A 19,997-nucleotide genomic window follows, 5' to 3' on the forward strand; every position below is an offset into this window, starting at 1 on the left:
AGAGTTTATGGATGTGCCACTGGTATCAGCAGCTCCTAGTATACTTTGGCATCATATTGTGGCATATTTGGATGGCCCTGCAAGTGCCTTGTCGGTCAAGGAGGATAAGGAAGTGAAGGCAGGGGGACGAGCTGGCACTGTGTCCCCCTTACAGGTAGGTTTGGGAGAGGATGGAAGATGCGCCTGCCCTTGGACTTCCGGGGTGGATTGGAGACTGTCAAGACCACCTCTCTGACACCCGACACTGAAGCTTGCCAGGTGAAACCTACAAGGGTCCTGAAAGTGCCATGGAGTAGCCCACCGGCCAGCTACTAGCCCTGGTTGAACTCCCACAGAGCCCGAAAAGAAGCATTCCTCCCTTGAGAACCATGGTGGCACACCATTCATGCCTACCACACTGATGCTTGGGCTAGGACAGAGATGCCAGGATTCAGGGCCCCAGTTTCCTCTGCCCAGGGACTGGCCACAGAGCTTGATGGATAGGCAATGGAACCAGTGATAGAGGCCAAGAGTTTTGGGATTGGTGCCAGGACTCCTGTGGGAGAAATGAGGACAGCAAAAACCATTGCCTCAACCCCATGGATTGGTGCCCTGACCCCAGTGATCTCCATTGCTCCAAGGAGTGAAACCCATGCTCCAGTGATACATGCTGTGACCCCCAAGGCTGAGCAGCTGTACAGTGAGTGATGCTATTCCTTGGTGGACTGGTGCTGGGAGCTCCAGTTAGTACGGGTGGGTTGGAAGTGCATCCCCAGGGAACACTGCTTTGATGACAACTGCTGTGGTGCCGAGAAGTGATGCTGCACAGATGAGGATTGTAGCATGAGTCCCAATCCTGGCTTCCCTGTTGAGACGACAATGTTTCGATGGGGCGCTGGTGGCACCAACAAAAAGGTGATGTCTTTAGCAGCCTTGAATGCCTCCAACATAGGAATTCCAGGTGCTGTAGACCTCTGCCGCTTCCTGGGATGGCTGATGGATCACTAGGAGAACTGGATAGCCTCACTTGGCTTGCAATATGCTGCCCCACGCAGGCCTATGCCCCTTTCCAGCTTTCCCTTCCCCATACGGGACATCAGGACGTACCCTCTCCCAAAGTACTTCCTCTGCTTCTTAGCAGACACTAGGGATGAGGACGAGCACCAGAAGGTAAGTGCCAGTGGTGCACTTTGCACCAAGGCCATATTCAATGCAAAGTCTGATCTTAGTGGCCAAAGCAAGGGCCAACTCCATGACGAGCACTCAGGCTTATGTCCCGCTCCTTTTTAGTTCTTGGTTTGAAGCCCTTGCGGCTATGACACTTGTCACCAACGTGGATATCCACCAAACACTTCAAAGTAACTGTAATGTGGGTTGCTCATTGGCATAGGCTTTTTGCAACAATTACTAGGCTTGAAGCCCAGGCACCAGTCCCTTAGGGGACTGATTTTTCCTCAGTACTATTAATCTAACTAACAAGAGAATAAAAAAAACTACTTATCTAAGAATTATTTGCATGATGGGCAATAGGAAAAAGTTACTGGATACAGAAAGCTTGCCAAACCAAGGAGACAACAGTCCCCTTACTGGCAGTTAGAAGGAATTAAGGAAGGGGGGAGCTGGTGGCACTCCTTATGCTTGTGTATGCCACTCCAGAGGGTATGAGAGCCAGTACCCTACAGATACAACACTGAGGGAAAATCTTCCGGCATTGATGCATACAGCAAACATACAAACCTAATATGGAATGGTCAGCAATACTCAAAGAAGAAAAACCGTTTATCCAACAAAAGAAAAGTGATCAAGATGAGTAAAGTACCAAAGCAGACAAAAAAGTTACAGAAATAGCACAAATTGGATTATAAGCTTTTTTTAAAGGCAGGAACCATGTCTTCTTTCCTGCCTGAAAAGTATTAACATGCTCTGGGTAGCATTACACATCAACAAAAAAAGAAGAATAAATGGGCCCACAGTGCAAAAACAATTAAATGCAGCTACTGAACTCTTCAAAGGGTGCTCACTCAACATCATCAGCTGAAGAGATATTTACTATCCTTGTAATGCAAGTCTTCAAAATTGTCATTGTCAAGACTATTTCTTAATACTTCTGTAGCAGCAGAAATGAAAAAGTAAGTTCCTGAGCTTTAGTTCCTGAGCTTTCCAGATAGAAGTTGATTTTTAACGCTTGAATCTGTGCTTCCATGAGGAAGATACAAAACCTCTACTTTGTCTTTCACTTTTGTCAGTAAAGTAGCTCAGACCCCCTCACTCACCCTGCACCCTTTATGACCTAGCAGGGTCTAAACATGCGCGCGCGCACACGCACACGCAAATTAATTCTAAGTAAAGAAAATTATTTCTGTGCATGGACTAAGGATGTTGACTTAAAGAGGGAAAAAGCTATTAATATTAACTATTTGTACTACTATAGCACATAGATGGCCCAGGACTCCGCTGAGCTAGACATCATATAAAAATGGAACAAAAATACAGTCCCTGCCCAAACTGTTCACAATCTTAGCAAAATACTAAAATGCTAGCTGACTACTGAACTTTCTCCTGGTGAACCTGGAATGAATAAAGTCACAAAAATTATCTCATTAGTTGGAAGCCAATAAAGTTGACAGAAATAGGTCTATATATATATGCGCTATGTTATACTGCATGCCAGACAGTAGGCTAAACTCAGAAGTTCTTTAGGACTATAAAAATATGGAAGTGCACTTGTTAAAGTGCTCTTGTCCTTATAACCAAAATGTGGAACAGAAAGTTAGAAGCTCTTTTGAAGAGATTTGTTTGTCAAAGATCAACTTGGGAGTTTTGATAAGGCAATAATCTCAAACACAGTTACAGGAAGTCTCATTAAAATTATTTTCATGTGCAAATGGAACATTAACAGGGGACATCAAATAAATTCATAACAAACTTAATTAGAAAGCCACTCCATATTCCCCTCACTATACCCTAGCGTCTTACCCATTTTGTGCCAGGTCTATAAGTACTAAATCCTTTTCTAAAAGAACCACCACAGCGTATGGTTCCTGAAAATCTACGAACAGAGAAAAAGAAAGGTTATTTATTAGTCACATTAGTCTTCCTAACCTATCAGATCAGCAGCCCACATTGAAGAGACTGTGTACCACACAATTCACTAGCCATGAGAAGTAACACCATGAGAGCATGTGCACAGGCATTCACACATCTGTGTATTTGAAACTGAGGTTGCAAAGACCTCATCTACATATTTTCATTTCTTCTCCCTCTCAATTAAATCCATTTCAAAAGATACAGGGGGGAAAAAAGGAAATAAGGCATTTGTTTTTGCAAAAGCAGTTATTTTCAGAGAACTCCAATAACTAACAATAGCCTTATTTCCCCTCACAGAATTCTTCCTGCAGATATACACAGTGGGGTACTGGAGGATGGTAAGTGATCTAATTTACAAAAGGAACTGAAGGACTGTCCATCCACCTGATCTGAGCACCAGAGCGGTACCAGAATCTGGAGAATTAAGAGGCAATTCCAGAATTTTAATTTGGGGTAGGTCAGACATTCTGAGCCATGAATGACTGCTAATTATGATTTCTGTGGAGAGCAAATAAACTGCAATGTTGGAGACAAGAGAAATGTGCAATATTTGTTTGGACAGATCTTGGACAAATGCCCCTCTATCCTTTCAGCCTTTGGCAAAAGGTTTACGGGTAAAGGCCAATGAACAAGGGACAAGTCCCACAACCAGACATTAAACATACTGGTCTGCTACAACTATGTAGGCAATACAGTGAACTCTTAAATAAACTTTACCACATTTCAATGTCCATCAGTGGGACCTCCGTGGCACACCTACATCCAAACTTACGTTTAACAGTTCATAGTAGTTCAGTACCTGCCTACCACAACTTCAAACCCCCAACCAATAACATTCATACAAACAACTGATTTTGTTTACTTAATTAGTTAGTGAACAACAAGATTTGGAAAAACAGAACAAATGAACCAGCAGTTCAGTAGTTCCACCAAATAATAAAATAGAGACATTACAAAAGCATAAGTGATTGGAGTCTTTTGTAACCATGGTTTAGAATGTTTGAGTCTGTGGAAGAAGGACATAGGCTCTAAGGATTTGACAGCTTTGAATAGCACTGCATCTTGAGACACTGTAGCAGTCTTCCTGAAGTGGGGATGTGCACAAACTTTTGTCCCTTATAAGATTTAATTTCTTTTTCCAATTGCAAACTCAGGAACAGGTGCAATGCTTTCGTTTAAAACATCTGTTTGAATATATGACTAACATACTTCAACTAATTTTTTCAGCCATCTCTATTCTGAGCATGTGATAAAATGTCTTTGCATACAGATTGCTACAGATGCAGTGTAATTTGCAAATGCTTTATGACTGCGCATTTTAATTAACTATACTTTTAAGAGAAAAACATATGTAAAACATTCTTTTTCAGAATAGTATAAATGATCTTGGGGGTTTATTACGAAACATGTTTACCTATTCTGCTCACTCCCTCTGGGGCATCAGACATTGGCCTCTGTCGGAAGATAGGATACTGGGCTAGTCCTCTGGTCTGACCCAGTATGGCTGTTCTTATATCATCATCTTTAAAAAGAATGCTTAAACAAAACTTGACAGGCAACAGCTACAACCGTTATTGTTTCAGTCCTGTGCCTCAGAGACATATAATAAGGAGGCAGAAGCAGTAAGGACTGTTCTGGCAGGGTAAAACTACAGAGAGAATGGGTAGAAATAAAATCTTTACAAAACCTACCATTAGGGTATGGAGTTTCACAGAGGGTTAAAAAATCAACAATAGAATAATCCATTTCTAGTACAGCAGTGCTTTTTCCGTGCATGACTGTTAAACAGGGTCTTCTTCCAACAGTGTCATATGACAAGCCTCCTGACAGAATTATGAAAGGCTCCCTAGAAATAAAACAGGCATTTATGACTATGAAAAAAGATACTCAAAAAGAAAGAATGAACAGTTTTTCTCCACTGTCCCATAATATGCCATCAAGAGGCACAACTAGCAGTAGACAAATTTAGAGTAACTGGAAATAGCTATTCAAGGGGAATGGATTTTCAGAGACTTTTGGGGTGTTGTTAACACCTATCTAAAAGCTTCCTAACACAGGCTTGGGAAAAGAATTCTCTGCAAAAGACATTTTCTATGTCCTCTCAGTAAATGGCAGAGCCAGTTCAGATATACTGTCAAACATCCAGTTGCACAGACAAGATCCTCTGATGTGGTGTATCAGTCTGGTTGAAATAGTGCTATTATGTTTACCACTTAACCTTCCTTAACCAGTTTGGAATATGAACTACTTTATAGTGACAAATCTCTGTTGCCATAATAGCTTGAGAGTTACCTCATGTATCTTCATTTGATTTGAGGACCACACTGTATCTTAGACATGAGATAAAGTCTAGAGATCTACCAGAGCCAGTAGTCTACACAACCAAATGCAGAAACTTTTACAGCAGTAACCAGGACCCAACAAAATTCACAGTCCATTCTTATAAATTTCACTCAAGATTTTTTCAAATGGTAAATTTAATTATTTCAGTTACTTAAACCTGAAGCGTCACAGTATTAGAATAATAGGGGTCTTGCTCCAAAATGGAGTAATAAGACCCTCACTTCTGCAGTGCTCCAGTAGCAGTGCCACCTTCAGATATGGGCTGCTGGAAAGTGGCAGCTGCTGGCTGGAATCGAAGATAAGGCGGCAGAGTCGCTGCCAGAAGCACTGCAGAAGTAAGGGTAGCATAGTATGGTATTGATGCCCTTAATTCTATCCTACTCCCTAAAGAGCTAGTCCTTCAGCCACCAATCACCTCTCTTACTACCCAGCTGTGAAGGCAGCAGCACAGATGTAAGCGTAGCTTGGTACAATAGTATATTAATTTTGTTTTTAATTCAGTCTATTTTCTGATACATTTCTTCAGTTTTATTAGAATTCAACAGGACTTGAAATGCTGTTTTTAAAATGTATACAAACTCCTTTTTATAGCTAAAGTTTATGTTTAAACTTAATAGTTGTTAATTACCACAGCTTTCGTGAAAGAGTTTTTAGAAGAGCTGTTGATTCTTAATATTTGGTGAGGTCAGTTTTCTTGTTTACTTTAATTGGCTAAAAGAGTTCAAGCATGCCAACTTCATTCCCTTTTCAGCTAGATGTGCTCTAGCATTTCAAGAATATAAAAAGATGTTTTACAGTAAATACTCGAAATACACAGCTTCTGTTAAGCACAGCTTGAAGCTGCTCTGTGGACCCTTCTCCCTGCCTTCCCCTGGGCATGGCTGGAAGACGACAGGGAAGGCTTTTAGCTTGCCTAGCTGCCCACAAGCTTTCCCCATGCCCTCCTCCAGCAATGCAGCTGTCAGGCATACAGCCCTGCAGCTGGGGGAAGGGGCTTTAAGCTTGCCTAGCTGCCCACAGCTGCGGGCAGTTAGACAAGTTAAAAGCTTTCTCCCAGCAGCGCAGCTGTCAGGCTGATAGTGATGCCACTGGAGGAAGGCAGGGAGAAGCAGCCAGGAAGATGACTAGGCTGGTCAGCTTCCTGGCTCTTGCAAGCCCAAGCCTCTCCCGTGACTTGTGCAAAAATTTGAGTTATGAGGGAATTGCAAGAATGCAACCCCCATGGAACTTGAGGGTTTACTGTACTTGGACAAGAGGAGTGCATAGTTCATTTACCACACAAATGCATTGCTCTGACAACACGGGGCCTGACAAAATACTTCCCAAAATACTCAAGGAGCTGACTGAAGAGATATTTGGTACACTTATAAAATTTGCCAATGATACGAACCTGGAAGGAACCGCAAGTGGATAGGATTACAATTCCAAATGAGCTGAACAAACTGAAGAAGTGGTCTGAAGTAAATAGGATGAAATTCAATAAAGACAAATGCAAAGTACTCCACTGAGGAAGGAACAAATAAGTTGCAAATATACAAAATGGGAAATGAATTCCTAGGAAGGTATACTGAGGAAAGAGATATGGGGGCCATACTGGATCACACTAGTCAATGGTGTAACACTATTGCATAAAATGCAAACATACTTCTAAGATATATTAGCAGGGGTGTTGTAAGCAAGACATAAGTAGTAATTCCTCTGGCCCACACCAGGCTGATTAGGTCTCCACTGGAGTATTCTGCCCAGTTCCAAGCACCACATTTCAGGAAAGATGTGGATAAACTGGAGAAAGTCCAGAGAAGAGCAACACAAATGATTAAAGGACTAGAAAACATGATCTATGAGGAAAGATTGATTTTTTTTTTTTTAAAAAAAAGCCTGAATTGAAGGTAAGGGACATAATGGGTTTCAAGTACATAAAAAAATTATTCACCCTAACTTCTGAGGATAGGACAAGCAGCAAGAGGTTTACATTGAAGCAAGGGAAGTTTAGGCTCCATATTAGGAAAATCTTCCTACTGTGGTAGTTACATACTGGAAAAAAATGCTTATGAAGATTGCAAGTCTCCAAAATTGGAGATTAAGAAGAGATTAGACCAGAGGCCAGCACCCTGTCCAAGGCGGAGTGCTGAAATTTGACCTTTAGACCTCTATGTATGGTCCAAGTTCCAGTGATACTTTTAAAATCACTAAGTCCTACTTATAACAGCTTCATTAATAAACAAAGCCCATCAGTGATATGTCTGTCAGTTTGATCCTGGCTCCTTGTGCTGGTTAAAGGTTACAGAGGCCACATGAGCGACCAGAGCAAGCATGAGGCACATGGGGAGAAGTTGTGGTGTGGCTGTGTGAGCTTGAAGCAGAGCATTATTTGCTACCTTGGGCACTGCTAGGTCTCTGGTCCCAGCCCTTTGGCATGGGCTCCATGGTAGGAGCTCCGGCACCCTCCTGTGGTGTAGAGGGAGTGGTGGGGACTTCTGCTCTGGTCCCAGCCCCTGCCCTGCGGATACGGGTGTGGACCCAGCCTGGACTCTCTGCATGGGAGGAGAAGGGGGCAGGGCTGAGTGCTCCCACATGCCACTGAATATCCGCTTGTGTGACAAGAGTGGCACGAATGCTGGCGGTTGCTGACTCTTGGGTTAGACAAACACCTTTCAGAAATGACCTAGGTAACAGTCCTGCCATGAGTGCAGGGGACTAGACTAGAGACGTCTTGATGTCCCTCCCAGTCCTACAATTCTAGGATACTATGATTCCTGCATACCTTTTTGAAGCATCCTGCATAAAAAACAATCTCTCTTTCATAGACTTAAATATATGCATGAGGTATTTTTTTCCAAGTGTCATAGGCACAATAGTAATGACGAATATATCTTAATTTTAAATATGATGAATATATCTTAAATGCAAGTTTAGTAACCTATGAGTTAAGTAGTTATAGTTTCATTAATATATTTGTATTAATAGTGAGAACTCTAGCTTACATGGGACTTTCAGTTAATACTAGAAGAACAGGTAACACCACCTACTCTATTAACTCTGCAGTCCTATATCTACAGAGGACAACAACATGACCACTCTTTTCAGATGGGGCTCCTACTATTGTCATCTATACTTTTGCCAGCTGAAGACTGAATTAATGCACTGTGTTCTGCACCTTTAAGTCATCCAGAAACTACAGCTGGTGCAAAATGTGGTTTATCTTACTGCGAACTTGTGCAGAAGGCAGCAGCACTGGCAGAAGTCACTTGCCACTCCTAGGGCTTGTCTCCACTACCACTCTCCTCCAAAGGAAGGATGGTAAGTAGTGTGTTGGGTGTTTACTAATGAAGTGCTGCGCTGCATATGCAGCACTTCATTAAGCAAATTCCCCCCCCTCCACGCCCCCCCGGCAACTTCAACGTACTGGCTCGCGTCTAGCCGTGGCTCACCCGCCAGTACTTTGAAGTTGCCCAGAGACTTCCAAATACTGGCTGGTGAGCCGCAGCTAGACGCAAGCTGGTACTTTGAAGTTGCCCGGGGCCGGGGGGGAGGGGGATTTGCTTAATGAAGTGCTGCATATGCAGCGCAGCACTTCATTAGTAAAACGCCCAACACACTACTTACCATCCTTCCTTCGGAGGAGAGTGGCAATGGAGACAAGCCCTCAGAGAAACATGCACAGCAGAAAGGTTCTGCACTTGTGTATGAGCCTGACAACCTCCGTTGTGCATGTGAACATTTATCTGCATTAGTTAATGCCTATAACACTGCAGCTGTGCCACTGTAAAGTCTCCCATGTAGCCATTTTATATGGGAGAGCACATAGAACATCTCCCACTAACATAGCATTGTCCACACTTGCGCATGTGTTGGTGAAACTTATTTCAGTTAGGGTGTATTTTTTTTTCAGACCCTTGAAAATGTGCAAGTGTAGACATAGCCTTAGAGTTCACACCACTACAAAGGAAATGGAAAAAAAAAACCACACAAGATAACTTCATTGTGGTGAAGTTAACTGGTTTTGGTGAAAACATCCCATTTCAAATGGACACTTTTTTGTTGTACTGCGACCTACTAAGACTATATACATCAACATACAATACTACAACTTGGTTTGAGCTATATAACACCATAATTCATGTTGTCAGTTGGTACTTGTATTTTCTCCAGACTTCTCTTCTGAGGTCAATGTGAGGATAAGTGGGTTATATGTGACAGGGCTTTTATAAACCAAAGTAACTAACTGACAAGAGTATTCAGGGATTCCATCAAATATATTTCTAGTCCACAAATGACAACCATAGGAGAAAAAAAATACAATGATTTTGAAAAGGTATTTAAATATCACCTAGGAAGGATGACACTGATACAATGCCAGTACGAAAAAGAGTCCCAAAATAAAATGTGTTACAACAATACTGAGGTTAGAAAAAGCAGTGTGTCAAAAGAAAAACTATTCCAGGTTTGTATTGCTTTACTTTGCATATTTTAGTTAATGAAATAAATCAGCGTTTACTATTAACAGCATGTCCCAATACTGAAATGACATCATGTAAGATAACTGCTAATTATGCACTTGGAATAAGAACAAGTAATTGGGATATGAAATATCCATGATGACATAACTGAGACACATGGATTGCTGGAAATCTATTAGGAATCATTTTGGAAATTATTTTAGATGACTGGGAATGAGGCTGGGTAATTTTACTCTGCCTACCTGATTTTCTCCTGTAAATTTCAGTTAGAAATGAGTTTTTTCACTTTGTGGAATCAGTACTATGCAGGACTGTTTGGAACTGTTACAAAGTTGTGGTTTACCTCAGAAACGGTTCTACTTCAGAGACTGTTGGCGTGATCCCTATAAATTGACACACTATTTAAATTTATAAATGATTTTGGCATCTTTTGCTATAAATCACAATAGAATCTGTGGAATTAAAAGTTTAATGGAAACTATTAAAAAGGAATCTAGCCTGTATCATGCAGTCTGAAGTGAAACAACAGTATGACTGAGATTACCGAGGAACTCAAACCTTCATGATATTTCTGCTTCATTTTGGTGAAACCATAATGTCCACTACTAAAATAAGGAAATCAAAGGCTAATCAAAACCCCATGGAACATGATGAAGGACTGGATTACGTGCAATGTCAAGCCATTACCACTGTATCATTCACTTGTTAGCGTTGGCTGTATTTTCAATTTTTTAACTCTCCAACCCCCACTTAGAGTAGAAAAAATTTGGGTGAAAGGTCCTCATTAGATCTCTCCTGAAACAGACTTCCACAATGGTCAAACATTGGCAAAAACCCTACATGTAATTTATATCAAACCTCTGTGCTTCCTGAGTCATCTAATCTTAAATTACACATTTGGGGAAGAATTGAATTTTTGTGTTTTGCAGAACCAAAGAGTATTGGTTCCTTTTATTTAATTTATTTTTTTAACAGAGATCTGAAAGTTTAAAAAGTGAATGGCAAGATGAAAAGGTGGTTTAAGCTCAGATTTATAATTTTCTGCATGTATATATTTTATCCATATATTGCAATACATGTATACATTACTCTACCCACTAGGGTGACCATCCATCATGTATTAGGTGGGGACGGTCCCATATTTGAGACACCAAAAAGGTGTCCCAACTTATGTTTTAAAAGGCACTCATGTATTTTTAAGGGCTTTAGCAATTAAATAGAGAAGGAAGTAAGTTATGGACAATTAGGAAATGACTGAAAAGTCTCCCCAGAGAAAGTATGATATAGACAACAGGTAAGGAAATACTTCAAAATATCTCATGTAAAAATCAGCATATCCGAACACAACAAAGTCAAAACTTTTGCAAGTGCCACATTTCCAAATTCAATTATTCATGAGTGGCTTTGATTCCCTGGGGCTGGGAACGCCAGCGGCTGCCAGAGCATCCCCAGGCGGGGAGCGCCAGCACCTGCTGTTTCCCAGGGCTCTAAGCCTCCCCTTCCCATTCGCAAAAATCAACATCCGTGAGGGTTCTAAACATGGAACCCTCACAAATGTTGAGACCCTACTGTATATATTCCTGGGACTATAACAAAATGAATCAACTCACTGAACCAATTCTTTTAAAAGATCAGGATGAACCTGGTGGTCAAGAGACAAGAAACATACAGTACTTGCTTTAAACAACAAAAAATAGATTATCTTGGTTTTTACAGCCCAGCAAGGCTAAGGCTAACTTAAATAATGACTCACCTAATGAACAAATATTAAGAAACTAAATAAGCACTGATGTCCAGATGGCTACTTATGGAGGAAGGTACTACTTAACTAAAAAGGGGATCAGAATCTGATTTACATGAAATAAATAGAGCGAAGGGTTTATATACACAACCGCAAAACTGACAACCTATTTTAAATCGAAAGTAGAGGTAATGTGTCAAATACGAATAAGTGACTTTCAAAGAAGACAAGAACTAGTTAGAGCACTACTTGTAACTGAAACAGCCATGTGCTAACTGAGGTACCCAGTGAACTGTTTTTTTCCAGGGATTATTGCTAGGTCTTGGCTCCTCTATTAGTGAGCTGGAAGAGTGTCGTTAATATAACAACACTCTTCAAATAATAAACCTAAAGGTATTCTGAACACCGTCAAGTATGTAAAAGAACAATTTAAGTTAAGAAATAAGACAGAAGTTGAAACTCAAACCAAAATAATGAAAAAACACAAAACAAAATGCATCTTGGAAAAAACAATAGGCAGTGGGAAAGCTGTACTAACAGGAGAGACTGTTCATATTTAAGCTTGTTTTATTGCAACTCTTATCTTCTTTAAACCATGTCAAAAATCAATAAGTTTGCATGAGGTAAAAAAAATTGTCATATTGTGGAGATGTCAAATAGCATTTTAAAATGACTGTTTGCGTTCAAGCTTCTGACCCAGATTATGCTATAAACACCTGAAAAGCAGACTCTCACAAGCAGCAAGATACAAATCCTGCAGTTTGAAGTGTCCAAACTGCAAACAGTAAAGATGTCATGTTTTAAAACATCATGACTTCATGATTATTCAGTGTTTTTACTCTCTGTGGAAAGGAAACACCTGGACAGATGTTGACTACCAAAAACAGTGCAATGGAAGAAATGTTTTCTGGCTGGGTCATGCATTTTCAAAAAACTGGGAATTGGCTTCAAAACTTTAAATTACCCATTCAACTGACTTTTAGACTAGGAAAAATAGTTTACACTGTTAAAATTAACTGGTGAGTGTTATCAATATATATGGCAGCATTTGTTAAACTATCACTAATATTCAATAGTCCTGTTTACTTTGTAATCATTCATGCAATACAGACAGCCAAATAATAATAGACAGTACAGCAAGTAAGTCAACGAAATAAAATGGAGAACATTATTTGAAAACAGAACATGTGCAAATATCTCCAAAAATTTCCTTGAACATTATGATCTGAAATAGCACCTTCCACCCAACTATTGCTTTGCATCTGTAAACAACAAAACCAACATTGTATCTTAAAAGATGAAAATCTTCCATTAAATTCTAGTGACAAGAATGTGCTACTCAATTTGCAGTAATTGCATCTGAGACCCTTGCTGGAATTACAGCTTTATGAAGTATACAAGAATATACATGATTACGCAAAGTTCATTGCAACATATGAAAAGAATTGAGTCATACTCCAAAATCATATTACTTCACTTAAAAAAAAAAAAAAGCGACTGACAGGTCTAATTACAAGATAAATTAAGTTTAATTCTTCAAAGAAATAGATTTCCCACAAAGTTTAGAATGGAAAATGTAGTTAATGCTCTCCCAATTTATCAGTTTCTCCTTAAAATACTAAAAGGTGGTAAGTAATCATGAACATTTTTAAAAAGCAACACACTACTTAACATATTTTAATATTTTTGCTAGTTATTGATTTTAAGGAAGGCACATACAGATATGGAGCATTCATCAACATATTATGTTTACTTATTCTAATCATACACATATTTTTAGAGTAATGTCTGCTTTTACCTACCAGTAATACAGTTAATTATTAATTACAGTTTTTCAGAGGTTCCCAAGCTCAGCAACATTGCACGCATGTCCCACAAATGGAATGATGCAAAGACTACAAATACCTAGAAAGTGTTAAAAATCTTACCCAGCTCTAGCTGTTTTGTATTCCACTTTAAGGATTGGTTTGCAAGGTTCTGGCTTCTTACCATCTTTTAGCTGCTTTCCTAAAACAAACAAACAAACAATAATAATAATGAATACTATATTAAACTTGAAAAAAATCTAATGTGCTGAAACACCACAAAATTTGTTTAAAATAAATTAAAAATTAAAATATGTATACAAAACATATTTAATATATTGTCACGCATTATTTTATGCCTCAGTATAATACAAAAGGACAATTAACATTGCCACTAGTCATCTAAATATTGAATTTTTTTGGTACAGTCTTCAAAAACCAATATGGCAGAAACCATAAAGTTTACTCCTATATAATGTGGTCCTCCTCTGAAAATTGATTAAAACAGACAAACGAGCAGAGGTTGATCTAGTGAATAAAGGTGTCATTTCAAATAACCTATTCTCAGCAGCAAGCTATATTTATATCTTGATTTCCTATACAATAGCAATGTAAGCTATTTTATTTACAGTAAAGTCCATGGCATATTGACAAAATGGGAGGGATTAAATAATAGTTAATTAAAAGGTAGTAAAGTGGGGGTTGTGGGGCACGGGAAAGACTGAGGGTACCAGGTGTGTGTGTATTGGGGGGGGGTCCTTACATCAGGTGACTGTACTGCAAGCAGGCACGCTGCCTCAATCTGTAGGCACTTCCTCTCTCAGCTCCCATTGACCCTGGTTCCTGGCCAAGTACTCAGGTCAGGGGCAAAGGAGGCAATGTGCCTGCACAGCCACCTGGTCACACATCTGTTAGCAACAGCAGGAACAGGGAGCAACTTGCAGGGGGTCACTGGAGGTGAGTGCACACCTCATCTGGTTCCCTGAGTCCCTCCCATGCCTCAACTCCAGGCCCAAACCCCCACTCCAGGACACAAACTCCCTCCCAGAGTACATCTCGCAACCCTTCCCATGCCCCAGCCCCACATCAGCTACACCATAAAACAGACTTTCTGCACACAGTCTTTGAGCTTGCAGTTGGTGATGTATCACATGAAAGGGCTTTTTGCTGTATTTCAATTCAACATAGCTTTCATTATACAGTCAACTCTTTCATATCAGGCATGCTATTATCCAGAATTCTCAAATAACTGGCATTTTAACCACAAGTACATTTTACTTTTTCCATAAGTACAGTGGAAGTAAATACATATATAGTGTAAGCTTACAGTATACCATACGACTGTTGTTGGTAAATAAAGTACACTTCATACATTTGGTTGATTCTTAATATCTAATCTTGTTTTTCTTTAGTGTTATGCATTGCTAGGTATGCCTCTCTATTACTCAGAACATCTGAATATCCGTCAACCTCCTGATTCTTGGGCTGCCAGACTTGAAAGAGTTTACTGTATTACTAGTTTGGTAATGGCAGAGGTGGAACATAACTAAGTAGAAATACTTCATTACACTACCCAAGTAAATTTTTTCCAGGATTTGTACTTCACTCAAGTAATTTATTTCATGAAACCTGCACTTTTACTTGTGTTTTTTTTTAAAGAAAATACTATACTTTTTTTACTCACCTACCATTTCTGAAAGTGTGTGCTCACTACTTTCATCACACCAATAGCTGAGCAAGTCACTATTCCAATTTGCTAAAGCACAGCTGCGTATGGAATTATCCAATTATCAGGCAGTGACAATTTGTTTTCTAAAAAAAATAACCTACCAGCACAATGACTCTGCCAAAGAACCATGCTTTTAAAAGCTGCATCAACACTTTTTCAGTCAAAAACAGTATCTATGCAGGCACTACTAGCCCTAGACAGCTCAGCAACCAGGGCTGCTGCTCAGGGTGATGTCCTGAGTGGTGCATATAAATTGTCTCACAGGACTTTACCAGTGGCCAGCCAGCTAGGTAGGAGTGAAATGCAACATCTCAGCAAAGGGCAGGGAGGACAGCGGCAACTCCTCTGTCTCAGGCAATTCCTCTGCTCTGGAGGGAGCAACAGAAAGGTGAATGCCTAGGGCAGGGGCTCCCCATTCTTCCTGGAGCAAAGGACTACCTGTAGAAGCCCCATGGCCAGTGGGTGGGGCAGGCTCTTCTGGAGGAGTTGGAGCTGTGGTGGGAGGCTGAGTTTGATGGGGACTGAAAAAGCATGCATGTACTCTCTCTTCTGGCTGGCTGAGACTTGTGGGGAGGGGTGTGTGCATATGCATGTGTGTGTGCATCCACATGCACTGGCTGGCTGGGATTTGAAGCCACCCTGCTATCTAGGTGCATGTTAAATGTGGAGCAGGTCTGGTCCACCCCCTCCCTTTCTTCCTAAGAGCCCCTTGGGGGAACTGAGGAGGAGGGCTGGGGTACAAGCCGAGGAGTGGGGTATGACACTTGAGTTGTTGAGGTAGTTGGTCCCATCTTCCTGATTCCCTGGCTGGTTTAGAAGTTTGCTCACTTTTTTGGGGGTGGATGGGGGGGCTGCTGCTGCTTCCCCAATGTGAGGCAGGTGGGTGGGTGCAGAGGAGATAACTGTTACTGAAATCAGCTCTCCCATGAGTCTCCTAGGGAAATGAATCACAGTGGGTGATGTCTGGCTTGATGACCTAGCCACACCCTCAGGTTTTGTTCATGTTCTCAGTACAAGTTGTATTTATCAATATGCTGAAAAATCTCAGCTCAGGGGGTCTTGTTAAAGCCCCCTGACCTGGGAAATTTTTGAGCACAGTGGTGTTCTTGCATTATGAATAAGGAATTTTTCTTTGCTCCCATTGTACCCTGCTAACCTTCTTCATGCTCTGGAAGTCATTGGGGTTCCTAGTGTGAGAATCTGAAGATAAGGTGTGATTGCTGTGACCTGCAGTTTTAATGAGGCACTTAAACTCAGAGGGAATATTGGCTCTGCCCCATCCCTCCCATCCCTTCTGCAATGTTTCACCTCTGCTGTTCTGGCTTATAAGGCGGCTTGGTGGAATGCACTTATTTTGTATAACTTTGTCTAATACATTGTATGCTTTTGTCTTTTTATAATTGCTGTAATTCGACTTCTGGATTTAACTTAATTTATAATGGCTATTATGACATTTAAATTCCAGATCTGAAATATAAACGAATAGTATGTATGTACATTGTATATAACTAACACACACACACACTGAATGTATACATACACCCTTATGTATACATGCGCATATATATATATATATATATATATATATATATATATATATATATATATATATATGTGTGTGTGCACGCACACACTAAGGGATAATACACGACAACTCATGTTGTTAACCATGTATTGTCATAAAATGGCTACTTTTTACTTCTGAATACTTGAGTACAATTAAGATGCGACACCTCTGTACTTTTACCCACGAAAGTTTCCAAAAGGATACTTTTACTTAAATTACATTTTTTGCAAAGTAGTTGTACTTTTACACAGTTAACTTTTGGGGTACTTTTTTCTGCCACTGGGTAGTGGACATACTTGGACTATGTCTATACGAGACACAGAAGTTGACAGACGATATGCAATTTTATCTACACTAACTGCGTAGCTAAAATCCATTTATCTGCAGTCAACGTCATCTGTCTTCATGGTGGAAAGTCAACAGGAATGTTTCTGCCATCGACCTTCCTTATTCTTCGCCTCACAAGGCATACAGGAGTCGACATTGACCCCAGGAGCATCACGTCATGCTTGTGTAAAATGGAACCTTGGAAGATTGACCCTCAGTGGGTTGGATCTTCTGCTGTAGTGTAACTCTAGCCTTAATTTAAAATTCCAGAATTTCAATAGCACCATTTTGATTTCCCAACACTTTACGTATTAGTGTGTGCATTTATACACAAACCAGACACTTATCCATACATCTTATATCATACAGATTGAAACATTAAGCACAAAGCAAACTATACAAAAATCAATATTCATTCTCGCATCTGTTCAGCAATTTCCAAGAAATGCACTGGAGATGTTTCTGCAGATTTAAGAAGGCACTGATTTACACTATTCACACTGAAAATTTGTTTGCAAAAGGGCTTGAGATGATTTTTTTTTTTTTTAACAATAGCTTGGATTTTGCAGCAGTCATTAGCATACACCTGGGAAAACTAAACATCATCTTTTTGCTAACACAGTAGTTTTTAAACTCCGGAATTACATAAAACAGGATTTGATAGAAGGGTTTGATGTCAGAGTTCCAGTACAAGAACCGCCAGGTGATAACGTGTTTTCATTCTTTTCTTACCATGTGGAGTGATTGTCTGAAGTGGCTTGGCAGGGGATTTTATACTCCATATGGTCAAGGTACCATCTGAATGGCTACAAATGAACTGTTTTCCTTCATGGTGCCAAGCAACAGAATGAATGGCCTGCACAAGAGGAAGAAAAAAAAGTCAGTTTTCAGAAGAAATCCAAGAACTTAGGATATACACACACTATAAAATTAAGTCGATTTAAGTTAGGTCACCCTACAGCCACTGCAGCAATTCAATCAGCTGTTTATTACCACACAATGCTCCTTTTGCTGATGGTGCATGTCCTGCATTGATTTAAATGGGGCTTGGGGGAGTACAAACAGCCTGCTCTCTAGGCACAGAACAGCATGGCTCTGACTGGCAGCTTCAGGGTGGTGGGGTCTGGCTGGCAGAGGTAGTAACAGGCCATGTAAGCAACACAGTGTCTACGTAAACATTGCATTGACCTAAGTGTTACACCTCTCAGGCTGTGTCTACACTACGAGATAAATTTGAATTTAAGGCAGTTAGCTCAATATTACCACATGATGGTCTTCACTGCAAATACCATTAGCTTGATTTTGGGAGCACTAATATTGATTACAATATCACCGTTATCTGACAGGAATAACGTCAATCTTAAATTCAGAAGTTTGATTAAAAGCCAGTGTGGAAGTGCCATATCTTAAAATCAAATTTAATAGTGTCCAGAGGTGTCCTGTATGTAACTCACAAGCCCCCTCACTGCTCTGCTCTGGCCACTGCTCTCCAGTTAGTCAGTTAACATGAACACTGAATTTCGGAGTGGGAGCTGCAAGTCTTTGGCTGTGGGCTCATGTTTGTATGAGAGCCTGAGAAATGTCTTTCTTTACTATTACTGCTGTGAGTGCATCTACGCATTACAAATAGTGTTGGAGGAAGTTTGTGGTTCTGTCTCCACATTTGTGTTTTTCTTTTTCCCCCTGCTCTGCCCAGTGCCAGCCACTGCCCCACCATATCATGTTGCAACAAGGCTGTTGTGGGAAGTTATGTTTGCATAAGACGCCACGAAACTTCTCAATGGTTTACATTTGTGTGCGCACCCCACTTCCTCTCCCTCAGGCACCACACAGTTGAGGGCTTTCCTGCACTCAGCCACATCACATGGTAGCCCCCAACCCAACCCTGCTGTTCATTGCTGACAATGCTGCCAGGCAGCACCACGTCCTGGCTTGCACACATTTAGGGCTCCAAGAGTGGGAAAGATATTCGGGGGTTTGCAGCCACCGGGGGGAAGTCTCCCTCAGCAACGAAGATATTCTTCATGCTTTACTAGGTCCCCTGTATTATTTTCAGGGATTACATGCAATGATGGGAGCGGGGACACTCAGTGGATGGCCAGTTGAGAAGACAGTTGCTGCACAGAAGCCTTGTAGTGTACCAGAAAGCCAAAGACTCTCCCCTCAGCAACAATCTTTTCTGAAAAGCTTTCTTCTCTTCAAGCTTTCCATGGTCCCTGTATTACTTCTTTAAAAAGTCAAAAATCTTTTTTCTTAGACTTTTCTATCTTCTTTCTTCTAACTTTGAGAATATAGTCAGTGTTCCCGTATTATTATCTGGGATCGGATGCAAACACGGGAGTGGGGGACACTCAGTGGATGGCCAGCTGAGAATTCAGCTACACAAGAAAGACATTTCTCTAAACTTTTTGCCATCTCTGTGGATGCCCTACTTTTCCTTCTTTTCAATTGGCGGGGGGGGGGGGGGGCGGGGGGAGAGCGGGAATCGACATTTGCATAGAACATGAGGGGAATGAGGAAAATACAATGTGGAAAGATGATGTCAAAGACCAGTGAACATACCCAAAATGCCATGGGGATGAGGGAACTGTGGGATAGGCTCCCACAATGCACCACTGCAACAGTCGTCTGCCAATTTGAGTGTGGCAGCAATAAGTCATCTTTGTGAGGAGCATGTGGGGAGTGAGGATGGTCAAACTCAAACTTATTAATTCCCTAATTATAAAATCAACATTACTAAAATCAAATTTATCTTGTAGTGTAAACAGAGCCTCAGAGAGATGGATACAAGGTTAGTGAAGTGGGTGATGTACACTGGTAGGGAGCTACAGTGCCAGGCATGTCAAACACAGCCTACAGAGGGACAAACAAATGAAAACAGAGCTCTCAGGGCCACCAAAAAAATGAACTTCTATTGGAAAGTCATAGTAAAGACTATGTCTAAGGTATACCTTATAAT

At 40.7% G+C, this 19,997-nt stretch overlaps 1 protein-coding gene across 2 annotated transcripts in view; it reads right to left on the reverse strand.

The window, feature by feature from the left end:
• Positions 1 to 19,997, reverse strand: part of STXBP5 (syntaxin binding protein 5) — a 183,964-nt gene that overhangs the window by 83,757 nt on the left and 80,210 nt on the right. For both annotated transcript variants that reach the window (XM_074990423.1, XM_074990422.1), the window contains exons 8-11: positions 17,771 to 17,894; positions 13,539 to 13,617; positions 4,758 to 4,912; positions 2,956 to 3,028 (exon numbers count right to left, since the gene is read on the reverse strand). In XM_074990423.1, the coding sequence (XP_074846524.1) occupies positions 2,956 to 3,028; positions 4,758 to 4,912; positions 13,539 to 13,617; positions 17,771 to 17,894 (431 nt within the window). The remainder of the gene's footprint in view (positions 1 to 2,955; positions 3,029 to 4,757; positions 4,913 to 13,538; positions 13,618 to 17,770; positions 17,895 to 19,997) is intronic.

This window comes from Carettochelys insculpta, chromosome 3, assembly GCF_033958435.1.
Source record: "Carettochelys insculpta isolate YL-2023 chromosome 3, ASM3395843v1, whole genome shotgun sequence".
Classification (NCBI taxonomy): Eukaryota; Metazoa; Chordata; order Testudines; family Carettochelyidae; genus Carettochelys; species Carettochelys insculpta.